The sequence below is a fragment of the Mustela lutreola genome, chromosome 15, assembly GCF_030435805.1.
Source record: "Mustela lutreola isolate mMusLut2 chromosome 15, mMusLut2.pri, whole genome shotgun sequence".
NCBI lineage: Eukaryota > Metazoa > Chordata > Mammalia > Carnivora > Mustelidae > Mustela > Mustela lutreola.
The window spans coordinates 54,768,355-54,788,477 of NC_081304.1; the positions used below are offsets into that span (position 1 = coordinate 54,768,355).

Consider the following 20,123-nt stretch of genomic DNA (forward strand, 5'->3'; position numbering starts at 1 on the left):
ATATATATATATATATATATATATATATATATATATTTTAAGATTTTATTTATTTATTTGACAGAGAGAGATCACAAGTAGGCAAAGAGGCAGAGAGAGTGGAGGAAGCAGGCTCCCTACCGAGCAGAGAGCCTGATGTGGGGCTCGATCCCAGGACCCTGAGATCATGACCTGAGCCGAAAGCAGAGGTTTAACCCACTAAGCCACCCAGGCGCCCCACAAATTATATTTTTAATAGCAAAATTGGAAACCAAGTTAAGTGTCTGACAGAGGACTGTTAACTAGGTGGTAGAATGATATGCTATGAAAAATAAAAATTCCAGGATGCCTGTGTGGTTCAGTTGTTTTAAGTGTCTGCCTTCAGCTCAGGTCATGATACTGGGGTCCTGGGATGGAGTCCCCCATCGGGCTCCCTGCTCAGCGGGGAGCCTGCTTCTCCCTCTGCCTGCCGCTCCCCCTGCTTGTGCTCAGTCTCTCTCTGACAAATAAGTAAATAAATGAATAAAGAAAAGCTTAAAAAAATAAAAATTTCATTGAATATTGCAAATTATGAAAAATGCTTATGATATATTAAACAAAAAAGCATGCCAGAAATTCATGTTCACAGGATTATCCTAGAGCAATAATTTTTAAATTTTTTTCAACAATAATTGTCCACCTGTATTTTAAATTTATAGGGAAATATAATCTGCAATGCTATCTGTGGGTCAATTATCTTTTAAAATACTCTTTACTTCTCCCTACACTGTTCTCTTTCGACAGTAAATAATCACTTTATAATCATTTAAAAGGTATTTGAGGATTACAATGTATTACAATATAAAAGGGTTACAAGTCACACCACTGCAACTGGTAAATATATCAGCCCCCTCTTCATTTTTCTGGCACCGTCTTATCTTTTTTATTCCCCCCTCCAAGATTTGCTGGTTTGAAAAAGTACAGAACGGCAACTCATTATTGTTTTAAATTTGAATTACTTAAAATTAATGAGTTCTACATTTATTTTTAGAATCTGCTCTGGCACTGAATATTTTAAGCTACCTCATTAAATAATGCAATTCATATTTGCACTAGGTTTACCTTACATTTCAGAGTATGATGCTGTGTGGGCTTGCTGGGGACAAAGGTTTGTATACATCTCTTTCCTACACTCCCTGGTGCTTTCACCGCCAATCACTCTTTCAACTGTTTATTATGGAAAATGTCTATCATACACAAAAGTTGATGAAAAAAGTAGAATGAACCCCTTGGAGCCATTCACCAGCTTCAACAATGATCCATCTGTCCAATCTTGAGTCATTTATGCCCCAAATCACTTCCACTATATTTCTTAAATTATTTTGAAGCAAATCATATAATGTGATCTGTAAATATTCCAATTTTCTTTCTCTAAAAGATAAGTGCCTTTTATTAAAAAAAAAAAAAAGATAAAAGACCATTATCACACCTGAAACACACGAACAACTATTTCTTAATATCCATCATATTTTTCCAGTTTTAAAATTTCCCTTTATTTTCTGTTTCTCTCTCCCATGCTCTCTGGCTCTCCGGTTTCTTAGAAACAAGAGAAAAAAAATCCATATACTGGATTAGCAAAGAGAAAAAACCATATACTGTGATGTTACCATCTATAACTTAAAGGAAAAAAAGGTTTATTCATTTGGGGGAGAGACAGAGAGAGAGAGAGAATGAGCTGGAGTGAGGGACTAGGGCAGAGGGAGAGAGAGAATCTTCCAGGTGAGTGCGTGGCCAGACACAGGCCTCCATCTCACCACCCGGAGATCGCGACCTAAGCTGAAACTAACAGATGCTTAACAAACTGCGCCCCATAAGTGCCCCCCCTCCCCTACGTATAACTTTTTAATGAAAAACCAAACTCTTCTCAGTGCTTTTCTCCTTTTACTCCTAGTCAGCAAAACATGAGCCTTTTGGGAGAATATCTACTTTTGATACCTTGTCTTTCTGATGACCTGTTTTAAGGGTCACCTTCATGAGTTCCTCCTGTGTCTTCCTTTTCTATAAAGTATGGTTAACCACCCACTTCCTTTATTTCTCTCCTTCTTCCCTTCCCACTCTTTCCAACTGCTCTCCTTCTGTCTCGTTCTGCCTTGTGGCTTCAACCTGCCCCACTAGGCAAACAATTCCAAAATTTCTGTGCCTAGGCTGACAACACAGTTGAGCTGAACTAGATTGGAAACTGCACGGACACTAGCTAGACGTTCCCCCTTGGTCGTCCTGGTGGTACCTGTGACTCGGTTTCCCCAAACGGAATGCATCTGCCACCATCCCTTCAGATCAGCTCCCCATTCTACCCTCCCAATGTCTGCCCCTGGTGTCACAATCCCTGGTGACACCTCTCCCCGTACACCTGGAGGTCAAGTCCAATGAAGGTTTCTCTGTCCCTCCCCTTTTCCATCCTCATTTCAAGTGACAGTAGCGAAACCTTTGCGATCACTCAGTTGAAAATAGAACTTCTCTCCAATCCAGTAATCACAACACTGGATAGTTACTTAAAAAAATTATAAAAACAGGACTTCAAAGGCATAGAGGCACCCCTGTGTTTACTGCAGCATTATTTACAATGGCCGAATTACAATGGAATATTACTCAGCCGTAAAAAAAGAATGAAATCTTCCCATTTTTGCAACAACATGGATGGAGCTAGAGAGAATTATGCTAAGTGAAGTCAGTCGGAGAAAGACAAAGACCATGTGATTTCACTCCTCTGGGGAATTAAGAAACAAACAAAATGAGCAAAGGAAAAAGAGAAAGAGAGAGAAACCAAGAACAGACTCTTAATTATAGAGAACAAACTAATGGTCGCCAGAGGGGAGGGGGGACGGGGGACATAAGTGATAGGGATCAAGGAGGGCACTTGTGATGAGCTCTGGGTGTTGTACCGAACTGTTCAAATCACCATACTGTAAACCCGAACCTAATATAACACGGCATGTTCACTAGACTGCAATTTAAAATAAAATAAAACAAAATAAGAAAAAACAAACAAAAAGCACTCCCTTAAGGCCAACCCCCAGTTTTCTCATCTATAGGCTGGTTCACTTGCACAGCATTTAGTCTCTTTTTTGCGGGGGAGGGTAAGCACGACATTTATTCACTTAGCGCATGATCTCAGTGCGCCGTGTGCCTGTGGCATGAACCGTGAACTCGTGACTGACCACCATCCACACTGGACAGTGTGCAGCCCACGCAGGGAAGTGAGGCTGTCAGGATAAACGTCGTCTGTCTCCTGAATTTAACTGCAGACTTCCCACTTTAACTTAAAATACACAAATCAGTGTTACCCGAGAAACTGAAACTAAATCCTATGAGTTTACCAAACTTATTTATGCTGTAAAGGTTCTTTGGCTTCTACACAAGGAGATGTAAGTCTGTTTTTAGTGGTCAGCATTCTGGATTGACTTGTGGGCTCTGGACACACCAGGCAAGGTTGTCAAATGACCAGACGAAACCGGCACGGCGTCTCCAGGTGGGGGAGAAAATGCAAAGAATCTTTTTTGCGTGTTAGCCTGAGTCCTGATAGAACTAACCTATTTCTCCCACTTTTCTCCCCTGTGCTATTGGGGCCAGCTTTAGGTTTATCAACAGTATCTTTCTTCTAGGGGCACCTGGGTGGCTCAGTCGGTTAGGTGTGTGACCTCGGCTCAGGTCGTGATCTCAGGGTCCTGGGATCGAGTCCCGCCTCGGGCTCCCTGCTCCTCGGGGAGTCTGCTTCCCCCTCTGCTCCTCCTCCCAACTCATGCTCTCTCTCTCAAATAAATAAAATCTTAAACAAACAAACCCATCAACCCAGTGTCTTTGTTCTATACAGCATACCATTTTTGAGCTCAAAAATTATCTAGGATGATCATGAGTTATGCCTTATTTATTTAGCCTCTTGGAGGTCCTGATTTTTAGGTTCACATATGAAACCTGTCTTGCAGCGTGAAAAATGGAAGCAAATCTACACAGCATGGTCGACTGATGGTTCACAACTCAAAAACTGGCAGCTGCTAACCCCATCGTTTCCTAGTACCGACGCTGATCTATTTTGACTCCAACCAGCCCATCATTCTGACCATGTGCCCATCAAGGAAACCACCTTCGGCCACTCTGCTAGATGGCACATCACCTCTGGACGATGTTGTCTGAGATCAAGGCAACTTCCGATCTACCTGACCCCGAGCTCCCATCGTAAGGTAGACAACTTTTTAAAAACAAAAACAAAACAAAAAAATTTTTTTTCCAATGTGGGGCTTGAACTCACAACCCCGAGATTAAGACCTGAGCTGAAATGATGAATCAGATGCTTCACCAACTGAACCACCCAGAAGCATCCAAAAAATCTTTTTGCAGGGAGCCTGGGTGGCTCAGTTGTTAAGCGTCTGCCTTCAGCTCAGGTCATGATCCCAGGGTTCTGGGATCGAGCCCCGCATTGGGCTTCCTGCTTGGCGGGAAGCCTGCTTCTCTCTCTCCCCCTCCCCTTGCTTGTGTTCCCTCTCTCTCTGTGTTTCTCTCCGTCAAATAAATAAATAAAATCTTAAAAAAAATGTTTTTATTAACTGTGGTTAAAGACGTACAGCATGAAACATCCTTTAATCACTTTTAAGGATACAGTTCAGTGGAATTAGTAAATTCACACTGTTGTGCAAATATCATGGCTGTCTGTCTCCGAAGCATTTTCCTCATTGCATGCAGAACCCAGGTACCCGTGACACACTAACTCTCCGTTCCTCCTCCCCTCAGTCCCTGGCAGCCACCCTTCGACTTTCTGTCTCTTTGAACGTCTCTAGGTCCCTTGTGTAATTAGATTCATACAATAGTTGTCCCTTTGTGTCTGGCTTACTTCGTTTAGCATATTGTTGTCTGGGTGAGAGCAGCTGATTTTATACCGTCATGGATTTAGGACCTGCGGAGTGGAGGGTGGGTGGCCCGCTGTTCTGGAGGGCATTCCCAGAAGCTTGGCCGCCTTATCCAGCCTTCCGGAGGCTACGTTGGGACAAGCTCAATGAAACCCAAGCATTGTGATTCCAAGCGGAAGGGACAGAGGAACGCGATATCACAACCCAAGATCCATTTCATGGGTGGGTGTCAGCCACTGGTAGCCATAGAATTAATTTTCTTTTCTTTTTTTTTTTTTTTTTTTAGATTTTTATTTATTTATTTGTAAGAGAGAGAGAGAGTGAGAGCGAGCACAGGCAGACAGAGTGGAAGGCAGAGTCAGAGGGAGAAGCAGGCTCCCTGCGGAGCAAGTAGCCCGATGTGGGACTCGATCCCAGGACGCTGGGATCATGACCTGAGCCGAAGGCAGCTGCTTAACCAACTGAGCCACCCAGGCGTCCCTAATTTTCTTTCATATGAAATAATCCCCACCGCCACCTTTCCCCCAAGGCAGATAATGGCTAAAGGCTGAGAATGGGAACGGAAGGTGACAAATAAGGACTGAGAAAGCCTGGCCCCGTGAAGACCCTGGGGAACTATAGGAAATTGGCTTTTGGGGGACAAGCGATAAGGTCCTTCGGGGGAGGAGAGAGTAACAGGTGGGTGGAAAGCAGGTGTACAGGTGGGATCACAGACAACGGAATGAAGCATCGAGCGGAGCAGGCGTGCTCACACGTTAGAGGAGACGAAGGCACCGCAATTGCCTTCAGTTCTTTTGTAAGTACTGGAAGGATAAACACGTGGGTTGTGAGCGCTGTTCTGGAAGGCGTTAGGTTCAGCTCAGAGCCCAGGGTCCATCCCAGTGAAGGGACATGCCTGAGGTCTGTGATCCAGAGGAAACTGCTCCCCCACACCCAGCACTGAACGCGTCTCTGTCACATTTCAGGGCCGACGTTCTCAGACTCGGGGATTTCACAGAACCGCACGTTATTTCAAATTATGCAGCCGACACTGGGTTACCAACATGTCATCTTGTTCCCCAAGACTCACATCCTTCTTTAACAATACCCCTACTTAACACAAAGAAACAAAAGTCTACCAGCCACATTCAACTTCCGCCCACTGCTGTCATCATTACCAAACAGGATCTTTCTTTAGTTGCGGAACATCGGGAGGAAATAAATACTTTGAATAAAGATCTGCCGCGGTATGCTGAACACACTCAGGTTTATGAAAAGCCTTTTACATGGTTCTTGCTTTTCCCATTTCACCAGAGACTGGCTGACGTTCATCATGGAGCTGACTGCTGGCTTAGAACATTCTGGAAGCCCACATCAATCTTACCGCTGCTGTGTGCGCTAAGTTCTGCCATGTATATACGATTCCATCGGGTTCTCACAAGAACCCCTGTATGCAAATGAGCGATCCAGGAGGCAGAGAAATTAAGAAACTAACCCGAGGCTGCATAGCCAGGGAAAGAGCTGAGTTTTCGGAAGCCCGGGGTCTTCTGCTTTGTGAGTCGGGGCAGGGGTTCTCAACCACAGCAGTTAAAATTTTGTCATCTACTTGAGTCTCCCCCATAGCTTCTCCCTCCCAATGTCTGATTCAAGAAATCAGTTGGGGGAAATGTTAAAAAGCTACTGATGCATTTGTTGGGGCGCCTGGCTGGGTCCGTTAGTAGAACAGGTGACTCTTAATCTTGGGGTTGTGAGTTCGAGTCCCACGTTGGGTGTAGAGATGACTTACAAATAAAATCTTGAAAAAAATCTACCGATATATTTGTTGAAAGATAGGAAAGAAGGGGTGGAGGGAGACGGGGAGGGAGGAAACCACACCATATCCTATACCTTCAGATCATCTAGGTTTGATGGCAGCGGGCCAGGTTTGAGAGAAGAGACGCCAGTTTGTCCAGAAAAGCTGTTTTTGACAGGAGACAAAGGGGTATTGCTCAGTGGTGTTGAAGTAGAGTTTGGATTTCTGACCATCTGTTCATTTGGCTCCCTGAAAAACAAACAGAAAAGAGGCACTTAAAATACAGCCAAATAGATATATGGGGGTGTAACGCCATGATTTACAATAAGAAATGACACATTTGGTCATTGTCCTTCCTTCTGGCACAGAGTTCCTAAAGTCCTCGGAGTCTCCTAAGTGACGGGAGCCACGGGGGTGTCGTCTGTCATGCAGGCGAGGTGACTTCGTGAAAGCCCCAAGGTCACCTAAGGATGGGGGCCGGATGCCTGAGGACCAGCCCTGTGATTTGAGCTGGAAACTTCCAGTCCTACCCCCTGACCCCTCGGGAGAGGAGCCGGGCTGGAAGTTGGGTTGTTCACCAATGACCAATGGTTTAATCAATCAGGCAGCCCTGCTAACACCTCAAAGAACGGAGTTCGGGGTTTCCAGTTGGTGAACCCAGGGAGCACGACGAGAGTGTCACACTTGGGGTGGCGGGAGCAGGGAAGCGTCTCGTCCTTTCCCTGTCCCTTGCCCTGCGCGTCTCTTAAATCTGGATGTTCCCGGGTAACATTCTTTTATAATAAACCGGTGGTCTAGTAAGTCAAGTGTTTCTCTGAGTTCTGGGAGCTGCTCTAGCGAATTCACGGAACCCGGGGAGGAAATCGTGGAAACCTCTGACCTATATAGCCCAGGCCACCAGAAGCCCAGGTCACAACGTCTAGGCTTGCGATGGGGATCTGAAGTGGGGGAAGGTGGGGGTAGTTTTGTGGGACTGAGCCCCTCACCTGTGGGATCTGATGCTCTCTGTCCAGGCAGATGGTACCAGAATTGAGTGGAATTGCAGGGCGCCTGGCTGGTGATGTGGGGAAAGCTGCCTCCCCCCGACCAACACTGGAATTGGGTGGCCAGAACTTTTAGTGGGTAACTTGCATTTATTTTTTACTTTATTTTATTTTATTTTATTTTATTTTATTTTAAAGAGCTTATTTATTTATTTGACAGACAGAGATCACAAGTAGGCAGAGAGGAAGGCAGAGAGAGAGAGGGGGAAGCAGGCTCCCTGCTGAGCAGAGAGCCCGATGCAGGGCTCCATCCCAGGACCCTGGGATCATGACCTGAGCTGAAGGCAGAGGTTTTAACCCACTGAGCCACCCAGGCATCCCGGGTAACTTGCATTTAGATCAGGTCACGTGCTAATGGCCTGCAAGGATCAGGCAAGAAATCAATCAGCAGGAGAGGCAGGTTGAAGACACAAACTGGGCAGGCTCAGTGCCAAGGGGCAAGTGACACTCCAGATGAGTCCCAGGGAGACAGGAGGGAGCGGTAGAGACTCTGGCATAGGGGAGAGTGTCCTGCAGGGCAGGAGTACCCCATAAAGCATGGTTGTATTCAGCTCTCAGCATCAGTGCCCACACAACCTGAGGCTGAGCAGACACAGGTGCAGGAACCCCCGCCCCAAATTTAGAGTTGAAGGGAATGGCCATTTGAAAGGTGACTGCCATGGGAGTGCCGTCTTGGGACCCCCAGACTCAATCTTTGGGGCTGGCTGTCACTCAGTCACTCAGGTCTGTTGCTTTCTAAAGCATATGGGCCAGGCAAATCCAAGAAACAGAACCACCCTGACACGGTTTCTCCTCTCGTCCATGATTCAGTCTGACAGCGCTAATCCTTTCTCTTTTCCCAGTGATACCTCCTCACAGGGCTTTGATTTCCTTGCTTCCCCCCGGCCTTCTGCTCCTGAAAAGGTGGGCATGGTTCCTACATAGAGCCCTATTCCAAACCTACCAGATGAGGACGGGGCACCATCGGGGACTTGCTGGGGTCCCAGGTGCCGGCCCCGCGTGCCTGGGACACGGAGCAGCCCTCCCCAGCCGGCCTCTGCTCGCCCCCGCTGCCCTGGGCCCTCCCGACTCACTTGAGCTGAGCTTGGTGAATCCCCGGGTAGCCGAGCCGGTGCTGCTGCTGCTGCTGCTGGCTCAGGATCTGGAGCTGCAGGAAGAGCTGCTGTTGCTGGAGCAGCCGGGCGTAGGCCGAGTCCATGGGCGGCGGGGACTTCTCTGCCTTCTGGTCCGGCGGGATGTACTGGTGGTATTTGAGCTTCTTCACCTTGGGCTTGGGGTCCTTGGGCTTTTTGTGGCGGTTCTTACTGTCGCTCAAGGACTTGGACTGCAATAGGGGGGAAGAGATGGCAGGTGCTTTAGGTGGGGGTGGGGGTGGGGGCGGCTGGGTGTCATGGCTAGATCGCGAGGAGGTTCTGCTGTAACGGGCTTCGTCGAGTCCCGGAGATACAACAGAGCAAAGGCACAAAGCGCAGTGAGATCTTGGGGACTGAGGCTCACCTACTGCAGGTGCCTCACTCTAGAGTGGGGAGGGGGGAATATGACTCTCAGAAGGGGCTCCAGGAGCATCTTCCTCCCAGGGCAGAGTAAGACGGAAGCCTGGGTCTCGGCTAGGAGACGTTCCTCGGCTAAAACCGACAGACGGACACGATCTGATCCTGAGATGGAGTTGTGAGGGAGTTCCTCCCTCCGTATACACGAAATCACCTTTAGTGAGACACTCAGTAAATTGGCTTTATGAAGGACATCTCCTTGGATGAAATTAAGCTTGTCTTTGATGCGGATTTTTGCAGATCTGGGCGGAAAAGTAAGATAGCCTCCCCCTTCCACCACCACGTCACATATGGATGTAACCCCAGGAACTGACAGCCTCTGAGATCATGATACTTGACTTACCCTGAGAAAGGTGAGTGTCCCCCCAACCCCCCGCCCTGCTGCCCCCGGGGATCCTTCTAGAAAGATACTAGAGACATAAGGACAGGTCTCAAAGGATTACACCTATACCTGTAACCTAAAAAGGCCTCCCTATTTTAGGAGACAGTAGACCATGACTGTCATCAGCTGAAAAAAAATCTTAGTTTTCCAGCCCTGACTTTAGGGAAGCCTGATGGATGTCTGACAAGCAGCTTGAGAATTTGGGGCAAGGCGCAGCGGGAGCCGTGATACCAGCGTCGTCCACGAGAGGGAGCTCCAGAACACCTGGCAGACAGGTTCCCACGGGGCAGCTTCCCCTTTTTAACCACAAAACACACTTCTGAAAAGTGACCTGTCCAAATCGGTCTACAACTTCCATTTCTCTGACTCAGCGTGTCCTACCCCCGAAGCCTGTTCTGTGTTTTCTCAAGGAGGCTTCTTCGCGGTAAGTATTAAATACAGAGCACAAGAATCTCCACATGCTTGGTGGTTCAATTTCTCCCCCTCCTCCATCGATTAGCATTCTGGCTAATTAATCAGTCTTCTGGGCTCCCGGGGAATCTCCACGGGGCTCCTGCCATCAGCCCCGCCCTGCTTTGTTCGAGCTCAGCGTCTTTTCCCATCTCACCCTAGGACTTGCCTCCTTGTCTGGGGAGCTGCAGGCCAGTTAGGGATAGGAGCTCTCTCTCCATGTTGCCTTCCTACAGGGACGCTGAGCATTCCAGAAGTTACTCCAGCTGGACCGCTTTCTTTGGAGAGCAGAAGGCAAAGCCTACAGAACCCATGGGAATCCTGATTCCATGGACCTGTATCAGTCTATACTCTTTTTGAAACCAGAATCTACAAGGTGGTAAGTTAGTCTGATGTTTCTCTCTCTCTCTCTCTCTTTTTTCTATTTTCTGCCTAGAACTGCATGGCCAAAGGGAGGGGAGCACATTCATTTCTCTAAAGCAGAGATGAATACAAGATGCAGTGGTTTCAAATCCAGGCACAGATGCGTAAAGTAGGTTAGTGTAGTGCAAGAGGGCATGGTGTGGTCTGTGGCTAAAGGTCTGTGACTTTTTTTTTGCAAGAAGGCATTCTGACTCAAAGCTGCTCGTGCCCTGGGCCTGCCCCACAGGGCAGAAGCCTACAATCTGTTTGCCTGCCCCGCAAAGACAAAGTCCCAAACCCCCTCTGTCATAGAAGACCGTTCGCCCAACCGCCTGACCCCTCCCACCCAAGAGCTTACCCCTCCCACCTCTTTTCCTTGTGATTTCCTGCTGCCTGCAGTTCCCTCCTGCACCTGCTACCTGACTCGGGATTCTCCTCTGAGTCCGGCTCACACCCCAGCTTCCCCAAGAAGCCCTTCCCAATTCACAGTAAGGTCTCTCACGGGCAGTCTCATACAGCGTTTTGGGGATGTCTGATAATGGTCGCACCGCAGCAAGCCTTGCTCAGGGGCTGGGGGAGACTGAAGTCCAGCCCCTCTTCTGCTTCCTGCGCTACTGGCCCTGATGGAGGCGGTGCTCCGTCCCTCCCCCCAGAAAGGGGACTCTCATTCTCTATTGTGGTAAAACACAAGTAACAGGAAAAAAAAAACAACAAAAAAACCCAGTAACTATTTTAAAGTATAAATGCACGACATTGGGCAAGCTTCATCACTATGTAGTTCCAGAACCTCTTCACACCCCAAAAGGATACCCCATCCCCCAGGAAGCAGCCTGTCCTCATTCTCCTTCTTGGGGTCCCCAGACACTGCTCCTCTGTTCTCCATGTCTGTGGACTTGCTGGTTCAAAGTGGTTGATAGAAATGGAATCCTACATGATGAGGCCCTTCATGTCTGGCTTCTTTCTTTCAGCATCATGTTTTCAGGCTCATTTCTGCAGCAGGACTTCATTCCTCTTTATGAGTGAGGGACACCCCATTGTGCAGGCAGGCCACACACGGACCCATCCTTCCGCTGATGGACACCTGGGTTTGTCCCAACTTCTAACTACTGTGGCTAGTGCTGCCGTGAATATTCACTTCCAAGATCTCGTTAGAACACCTGTTTTTCAGTTCTGTGGAGCATATACCTAAGCAGAGGAAATTCCGGGTCCTATGGTAATTCTGGGTTTAAGTTTTTTGAAAACACCATGCTGTTTTCTGTAGTGGGCGCTCCATGTGTGACAGCTCCAATCTCTCCACATTCTCACCGATACTTGGAATTTTCCAGGATAGCCATCCCAGCGGGTGTGAAGTGGTATTTTGTTGTGAGTTTGAATTTTGTTTCTCTGGTGACTAATGACACAGAGCACCTTTTCGTGTACTTATTGGCAATTTATTTATCTTTAGTGAAATGTCTATTCAGTTCCTTTGTGGCCCATTTTTTCTTAGTTTCTACAGCACTGTATGGGTTAGTGGTGGCTGTGACACTCAGACTCTAGGCTTCTTGAGTGCAAGAATCATGGTGTGTGTGTGTGTGTGTGTGTGTTAAGATTTTATTTATTTTGAGAGAGAGCACAAGTGAGGGGGGAAGGGCAGAAGGAAAAGGAGAAGCAGGCTCTCCTTTGAGAAGGGAGCTCGATGGATGTGGGGCTTGATCCCAGGACCCCACAATCACGACCTGAGCCAACGGCAGACACTCAACCTACTGAGCCACCCAGGTGCCCCAGGAATCATGTTTTACTCAGCTTCGATATATACCTTCTAGGAGCCTAAAACTGTGAACCTGTGAACACCTTTCCCTTACGTAGGATTTTACAGTTTTGGGATATTCTTGTGCATTCTCTCAGTAGTCAATAGGGAAGGGATGTTTCCCCCGAGCTGGGCTGCTTCCTTCTTTGAGAAGCCCTCGCTTACTTTAGAGATGATGAATAGCAAACAACCGTGGATTCATAGACAACGACACGTCAGCAGGGAGACTGGCTCTCATGGAAATGACCATTCCCGTGAGATCAGTTAAACGTGTCAATCCTGCTCTTTGTTGAAACTGACCTGTCCTTCCTCTGGGTGATTATCATGCAGTGAGGTTGCAGGAGGTACTCACTTGACTTAGACAAAATTTAAACACATTGGAAACAGTAACAAAATGTCTCCTTGGACCCCACAGTAGAAATTACGTGAGCCATCTCCTTCCTCCACCGGCGGTGAGCAAAGTTCACCGACAGGTAATGTCAAAGCTGCCAGCCTGAGTGAATTGCAAATGAGGTTTAAACCACTTAGGGAGTGAGTTTGAGGCAAGATTCAGGGACGTTTACAGGAAACTGAAAGTCCTGCCATCCACTTCTGTGTATATGAGTGTAGTGGAAGGGATTCTGAGACTCTTACTTTAACACTGAATCTTACGATCTTTTGGAAAAGTTTTCATGAGAGACTTCTCAGCTGGCATTAAGGGGTGACCCTGGAGCTGAGATAATTTGCCCCAGACTGATGAGAAATCATTTGGGAGAGGGGCACCTGGGTGGCTCTGTCATTAAGCACCTGACTCTTGATTTTGGCTCAGGTCATCATCTCATGGGGGCTCTGTGCTCAGTGGGGTATCTGTTTGAGATTCTCTCTCCCCCTCCCCCACTGCTCCTCCCCTCAACTCTGAACAAAACAAAACAAAACTAGTAAGTTGTTTGGGATAGAATATTATGAAGAAAACCAAACGATTATGAGCAGGTAGTTAATTATTAGGAGGAGAGAGTTCTTTGTGAACTAATAAGTATAATGCAGAGGAAAGTTAACCAAGAATCAGCTATGATGCTTATGGTCTACTGTGCAGACAACCCCTCCCTTTATCTTCAAAGGGAGCCGGGCTTAAATGATTGAGGTATTACATGATCCAAAGCCTTCAGATCTGCTTCTCCTGCATAAAACTCAACTCCACCTCCCACCTAATTGATGACATTTACAAATCCTATGTGTGTTCCCATCAGCTGCGTCTTCCTCTAGGCTGACCTTATGAAGTCTTTTATGTCAGGCACACATGGGCTGAGCTGTAATTCCAAAGAAATGCAAGCACATGGGTTTCTCTTCTGCAGGAAAGACCCATGGCCGTGTCTGCACAGATTAACAGACTCTTGGTCCGCATACATGCATGGCGCCTTTCTCCTCTCCTGACTTGCGATGCTCCCAGTAGGCTGAGTGACTCTCCCCCCTGACTCCCACTGAACCACCACACCTAGGCTGGAAAGCTCTGCTCCCAGCTGGCTCATGGAGTGAGCAGTCAGGCAGGTGCTGGGGGGATGGTCTGTCCCTACCTTTACGGCAGCGTGCACAGTGATCGGGTTGCCAAGAGGGCCGAGCCCCTGCTTCCCTGTGTCTGACTGGCTGCTGGGCTGGGAGGCTGAGTCTTTCCTGTCATTTTCGGAGCCAGAAGAATGATCCTGAAATCCAAATTTCAGCATGAGTCGGATGCAGGAGGAAAACTGTAAGACGCAGAAATAGAGTCAAGTTCCTTCCTCCCTCCACTGCCACATCCATAGCTCTGCTGTTCCCGTCTGCACTTCATGTCCAAGTCCATATTCAAGTCCACATGACCTCCCCGGGAAAAGGAATCATTCATATATATATGATATAGTATGATAGAATATGTCAACCAACTCAGGTCACTTCTGAGAGCTAAAGGGGTTGTCATTCATCATCATTCCAGAAGACAAGAATAGAAATGGCCTGTTCGACACCATCCCAGACAGCTGGTCCCCCTGTGAAGGGTTCCACCTGTGACAAGGTCCACCTGTTGGACTTGCTAAGGAGACCGATAAGAAACAGAAGAGGGAGGGAGGAGTCGGTGTAGGAATCTGGGGAGGAAAGTAGGACCAAAAAAAACAAACAAAAAAAACCCTCGATAAAAATGGTGTTAGCACATGGACGGAAAATGCACGCGTATGTGTATATGTGTGTTTCTGGGTATATATGTTTGTAAACGTGCATATGTACATATGTATGTGTCTATATGTTTCTATGTGTGTGCATGTGTATATGCATGGTTCTGCATATACGTGAATGTGTGTATATGTGTGAGTTTGTACATGCATGTTACAGGTATGCGCATGTGTACAGATATGTGTGTTTGTGTATATTTACACACACATATGTAGTTGTACATGTGTACGTGTATACGGGGGGTGTGCAGGTAGTGTCCTGAACAGCCTTTAGGAGAGACAGGTTTCTGTATGTGGAGGACTGGGGAAAAGGAGTAACTGTCTTCTCCGTCCCTCTGTCCCTCTTAACCATACCTCTTAACCGTCCCTCTCCAGCAATCCGATCCTGTGACCAAGAGGGACAGGGGATGCACGTGCTCTCCCTCCTGGAGATTCTCTGCCCTTTCCTGAGCCCTGGCACCTGCAAAGTCCTGGAGAACCCTTTCCCCTCGAGCCTCAGTGTCCTGATCCGCTCACTGGGGCTTCTGGGTGTAATGACACACAAAATGGTTTTTGCCCTGAGCCTAGCATTGCCCCAGGCTCATTCCCTCTGACCCCTTCTCCTGGCTGGGTGAAGCAGAAAAGAACTTGTCTTCTCCTGAACCCATTCTTCAATCAGAAGCTGAGGAATTTACCCTCAGAATAATAGATACGAGAGATCCGAAATACTGTTTGCTGTTATCAGAGAAGCGGGGCTGCGAAGGCCGGCTGTGGCAGGCAGAGGGAACACGCTTCCGTATAACCCAGGCACAATGAATGTGCGGCTATTGCCGCTCTGTTCGCTCGCGGCTTCTCCCAGTCCACACCGTCTCCTCAGCGTGCCAGCTTCGCTCGCTTCAAGGTGTGCAGAAGGGCAAGACGACGGCACGGTTTCCAGAACCGGTCTCTGCCGTGAGCACTACCCAAGCTGTGCCTGATACCCCTCTGGCAATGTGCAGCGTAAGCCACGTTTCAAACACAACATCGAATTTCAGGGCACCCCGAAATTCCCGTGAAGCTGGCAGGACCCGACTCTCCCTAAAAGGGAGGCTCTCTGCAGCGTCCGTGGGTAGGAGGAGGACACATCTTGCTGCTACACTTGTGCAACTCCTTCCCCCTTGTGTATGTGTGTGCGTGTCTGTGTGTCTGTGTGTGCATGTGTGTGTGTGTGCACGTGCGTGTGCGTGTGTGTGTGCACATGCCCACACAGATCTCCTCCTAGGGGCTGCAGGAATACTATCACACAAGGCTGCTAGGCTGAGGAAAGCCCCACCAAGCTATGCTCAGACTGGGCTGGAGGTGGACCTGGCAGTGGTTCGGCAGGTAGAAGTCTGTAAGGGAAGAACCATCTCGGGGCTCCCTGCCATGCAGCCAATCAGCCCTTCCTGCTCTGCCCTCCCCGGGACCCTTAGAGATCCCTCCGTGCGTGGAAAGCCTGTGGGCTTTGAAATCGGTCCTGCTCTGGCACATTCTATCCGGGAGATCATCATGACTCATCTGATCTCACGGAGTCTCTTTGTATTTGTCCATAAATTTGGCAGATAAAAGGCATGCACTTGGCAGAGCGGACACTTCAAGAGTAAGTCAAAGGGTTATAGTCCCGAGGGTTCTCTTTTGGGGTCTTCTAGAGGTTTTGGCCACCGCACACAGATCGCTGGACTGGATGGGGACAAAAGAGGCATGAGGTTCGAGTGCCATCAAGAGACATCGTAGGGGTCTCTATGCAAAACCAAGGGTGGCAGTGTGCTTTTAAGCCTGTGAAGACAACACAGGCTGAGGTGGGGTTTGTTTACCTGGACGGGCCCCAGAGGACCTGCCAAAGGGGTCTCTGAGGCTTTCGTGTCTGCAGGGGATCCCGCTGATCCCTGGGGGTCTTCGCTCCGAGCCTGGTCTGGAGAAAGCCCGTCACTGCTGCTATCCTCTTCGAAGGCAAATGCATCTGCCGATTTGGAGAAACTCACCTGGTTACCTGATGGGGTAAAACCCAAGAATGGGGTCAGTGGCTAAGGCACATTGAAGGGCTTTCTGGAAATGCTTCGCTGTGTCCTCCCTGCCAGGAGCGCACACATCTGTCTCCTTCGATCTGTTTCTAGCGCAAGGTAAGAGCGAAGACAGGTTTTAACTTTATGTGGCGTCTCCTCGATTTACTCCAAATGGGAACTCGTGTTTATAAAAGGGACATGTCCGGCAGGGAAGAATGCAGGGTGTATTAAAGGTCTCCCATCGCTTGTTCAAGTTTATCTTCAGGTTTATCTGTTCCTGCCCATTTTTGGTGCGAGCCCGGTTCTCTTTCTGAAACACAGTCAGGGAAGATGAAGGAAAGAAAGGGGCTACTGGATACAGGACGAGGCCAAAGGAGATCGCAGTGGGAGGAAGCCCGTCTCCCTCAGGTTCTATGAGACATAGAGCAGAGATGACAAGGGGCCCCCAGCATCATGTTCAAATACAAAGCAGGGCACACAGCGCACACTGTGTCGCAAACTTCATTCTTTGGGATAAGCCAGAGCTGCTACTGAGTCTCAATTCCTAAATGTCAGAATTAGCTCTTGTCGCCACGGTCACAAACCCCCTATCAACAAACGCGTGGCTGTTTATAAAAGCCATAAATATGTCCCCGAATCTGCAGCGTGATCATATTGTTATTATTATTTGGGTTTTCTTTGTATACCTCCTATCTCTGTGTCTATTTTGGAAACCCTCAACAGCTGGAAAGGCAGAAATTTTTCCTGAGCAGCCTGCGTGGCCTTTGGAGGGGACCAGGTTCATCGGCTTGGGGGAAGGGGCTATCCAATCAGGTGGGACTACAATGCCATCTTTATACGTCCCTTATGGTTTGTGTGTGTTTTTTGTTTTCTTTTCTGTTTTGTTTTTGAACATTGCCGAACTGTATCTGGCTTATTATCTAGCTACTCAGTACACGATGTGCTCAGGCCCCAGAAACGCTTCTGACCCGATCCCAGGCTCGGCTCTTCTAAAGGAATTTAGGTATTATCAGGAAGTTTCCCAGCCCGGCAATCTGCAATCACATGGACAAGAACTTTTGACTCCTGCTTTGGGCAGATAAGAGAGGGGGGCTTCCGCGGTGGAGATTGGAAAAGTAGCAAGGAGCGGCAAGAAATGGAACAAATGTGGGTTGGGGCTTGTCATCACTACCACTCCTGGTCTCTGTCACGGACCCTCCAGACATCCAAGTGTCAAAGCAGGAAAGAGCCAGAAGGGACACAGCAGGTGGAAATTCCAATAGCTGCTCCCTCCGCCCCCAGCCCTGGGCATCCCACTAACCTGGAAGGACTTGGGGACCAGCCTGGCTGGTCCACCCCTTCGAGGACTGTTTTTAAACTCGTGATTGCTTTTCTGTGATGGCAGACGTAATAGTTACTTACCAGAACCTCTCATACCGTAGGAAGATGCTTAACATATAAATCCATCCCACTTCCTGCTAATGATTTGGTGACTCTTCTAGATCTAGTTCTATCCATGTAACAAAATATACACACAGGTGCAGAATATTTCACTTACACGGGACTTGTGAAATAGACCTTCTGAAACTTGCTTTATTCTTGTTACAATGTTACTTAGAGTTCTTTCCTTGGGAGCATGCAGAGATAGTCCTCTCTCTCTCTCTCTCTCTCTCTCTATATATATATATATATATATATATATATATTTATGTATATATATTTTGGTAATAGCTACATAGGACTCCATTGTATTGTTGGAAACTTTATTTTTCTCCTGTTTTCAGAGGTGTCCTTTTCTAAAGCATAATAAAAAATTTGAAATAAGAAAAAAGTACAGAGAATAATGTAAAAGATTTGTTTACTGATTACCTGAAATAAATAAATTTTAGCCTTTTTGGATATTTACATCAGCAACCCATTCGTTTCCTGAGAGAGGGGTTTCCTTCGGTATTTGATAAATGCCAACTTTTTAATTGGAGATCGGGGGTCACTCTTCCCCACCTCCAGTACTCTCAAACACTCCCCTTTCTATTTTAAGAATCCAGCCTTACACCCTTCTCTTCTCTTACAGGGGACCCTGGGCTCTACACATACACCTTTATTTGTCACTGAAATTTCAAGTCCTACCTCTGCTGGTGGAAGTAAAGGCTTGGTCCCTGTTCAAAGGCTTACAGATGTTATTAAGGGCCAGGGAGGTTGGTGGGGGACCTTAAGCCTTCCCCCCCCAGAAATCACAGCATCGTGCTGGGTGTGTCTGGCACATGCCCTGGGACAACATCACTTCCATCCTCAGAGAACCCTTCATGTGAGTGTGTTGGTCCCTTGGGGCCAACAGGGTCAGGGTCCTGCAGGACAGGACCCTCTATCCGAAAGCTCTATCGTATTCCCTCCTGACATCCCCCAGTCTAACTGGATAGAGAGCTTCTCCATGAGAGCTGATACTCCAGGGGACCGCGACTCCCCCAGCCCACGGACCCCCACCATCTCACCCACACCCACGCCGAGCATCCCATCGCAAATATGCCACACATCAGAGGAGGTTCCTTGAATGGCAAAGGCGTCCGAACATTCTAGCACGTGAGTAGGACACTTAAAAGAGGCAGGCAGGGAGAGAGAGGGGGAGGATGGTTTCTTATCGGCAACATCCCACTTTGTGTCAAACGGAGAGATGACAAACGATAAGAATAGTTTTCTTTTTTGTTTGTTTGTTTGTTTAACCAGGAATTTACTTAATGGTGGTGATAGTAACAAAAAGCATCAACTTTGTTGGGTCTCATCGTGGTCTCGTGAGTCAGAGGAGGGCTCATTTTCTCATCACTGTTTTGGGGACAAGGACATAGAAGGTCTAACGCCCCATCGTATAGGGACTGCGCCGAGACGGCAGTGTGAATGCTCAGAGCCACCAGCAGAGGGAAGGCAAAATCCACTACCCTCCCTGGAAAGCATCACGTGGCAGCCTGCGCTTCAGGGAACACCCGCTGGGTAAGGGAATGGGGGAGGTAGCTGAGAAAATGCCTCTCCTTTTCCTGCACACAATGCACTAAGGATAGCTCCAAACTCCACAGCCTTTAGTACTTGAGGTTTTGTAAGGGACTGATGGTGACACCAGGGTCGAGGACGCAGAAGCCGGGACATTCAGGGGAGGGCTTTCCCTGGCTATTTTGTTCCCATCCAGCTTTCCCACTGTGGGAGAAGGAGAGAAGCGGAAGTAAAATCAGATGTGATGCCGAGAAGAGCTGATCTCCATGGGTCACCACTGGGGACATTTGTCAAGGACTAGAACCACCTGGCCAGGGCCGTCCAGAACAGACGGAGGAGATCTCAATGTGGAGAAGGTCCAGGAGACTCTCGGAGGCGGCGGGATTGGGTTGAGTGTGAAATGACCACCAGCCATGGACAGGACGACACAGAGGGGGGGGACATACTTGACCTTCATGGCAGGGGAGGGGGTTGGCGAAAGAAAAGTTAATGGAGTGTGAACAGCAGAGTGGCAAGGGGCGGGGAGGAGGAGATCCCCCCGTCAGGGGACAGAATTATTTTGGGAGCCAATCCCAGGAGAGACACACAGCTTCCAGGAGTCTACTTTAATCAAGTGACAAGCAATCATTTAAAGAGGTTTTTCTGCCCAAGTCAATGGAGAAGCCGTGCGTTCATGGAACCTCATATAGGGAGTTGTTTACACCTGGGTGAGCCAACAGAGTGAGGGTTAAGGCCCCACACAGAACTC

At 48.1% G+C, this 20,123-nt stretch overlaps 1 protein-coding gene across 5 annotated transcripts in view; it reads right to left on the reverse strand.

The window, feature by feature from the left end:
* MYOCD (myocardin) overlaps window positions 1-20,123 on the reverse strand; it is a 99,887-nt gene that overhangs the window by 16,691 nt on the left and 63,073 nt on the right. For all 5 annotated transcript variants that reach the window (XM_059149042.1, XM_059149041.1, XM_059149044.1 and 2 more), the window contains 4 exons: window positions 16,229-16,404; window positions 13,794-13,919; window positions 8,747-8,997; window positions 6,726-6,879 (listed from right to left, as the gene is read on the reverse strand). In XM_059149042.1, coding sequence (XP_059005025.1) covers window positions 6,726-6,879; window positions 8,747-8,997; window positions 13,794-13,919; window positions 16,229-16,404 — 707 coding nt within the window. The remainder of the gene's footprint in view (window positions 1-6,725; window positions 6,880-8,746; window positions 8,998-13,793; window positions 13,920-16,228; window positions 16,405-20,123) is intronic.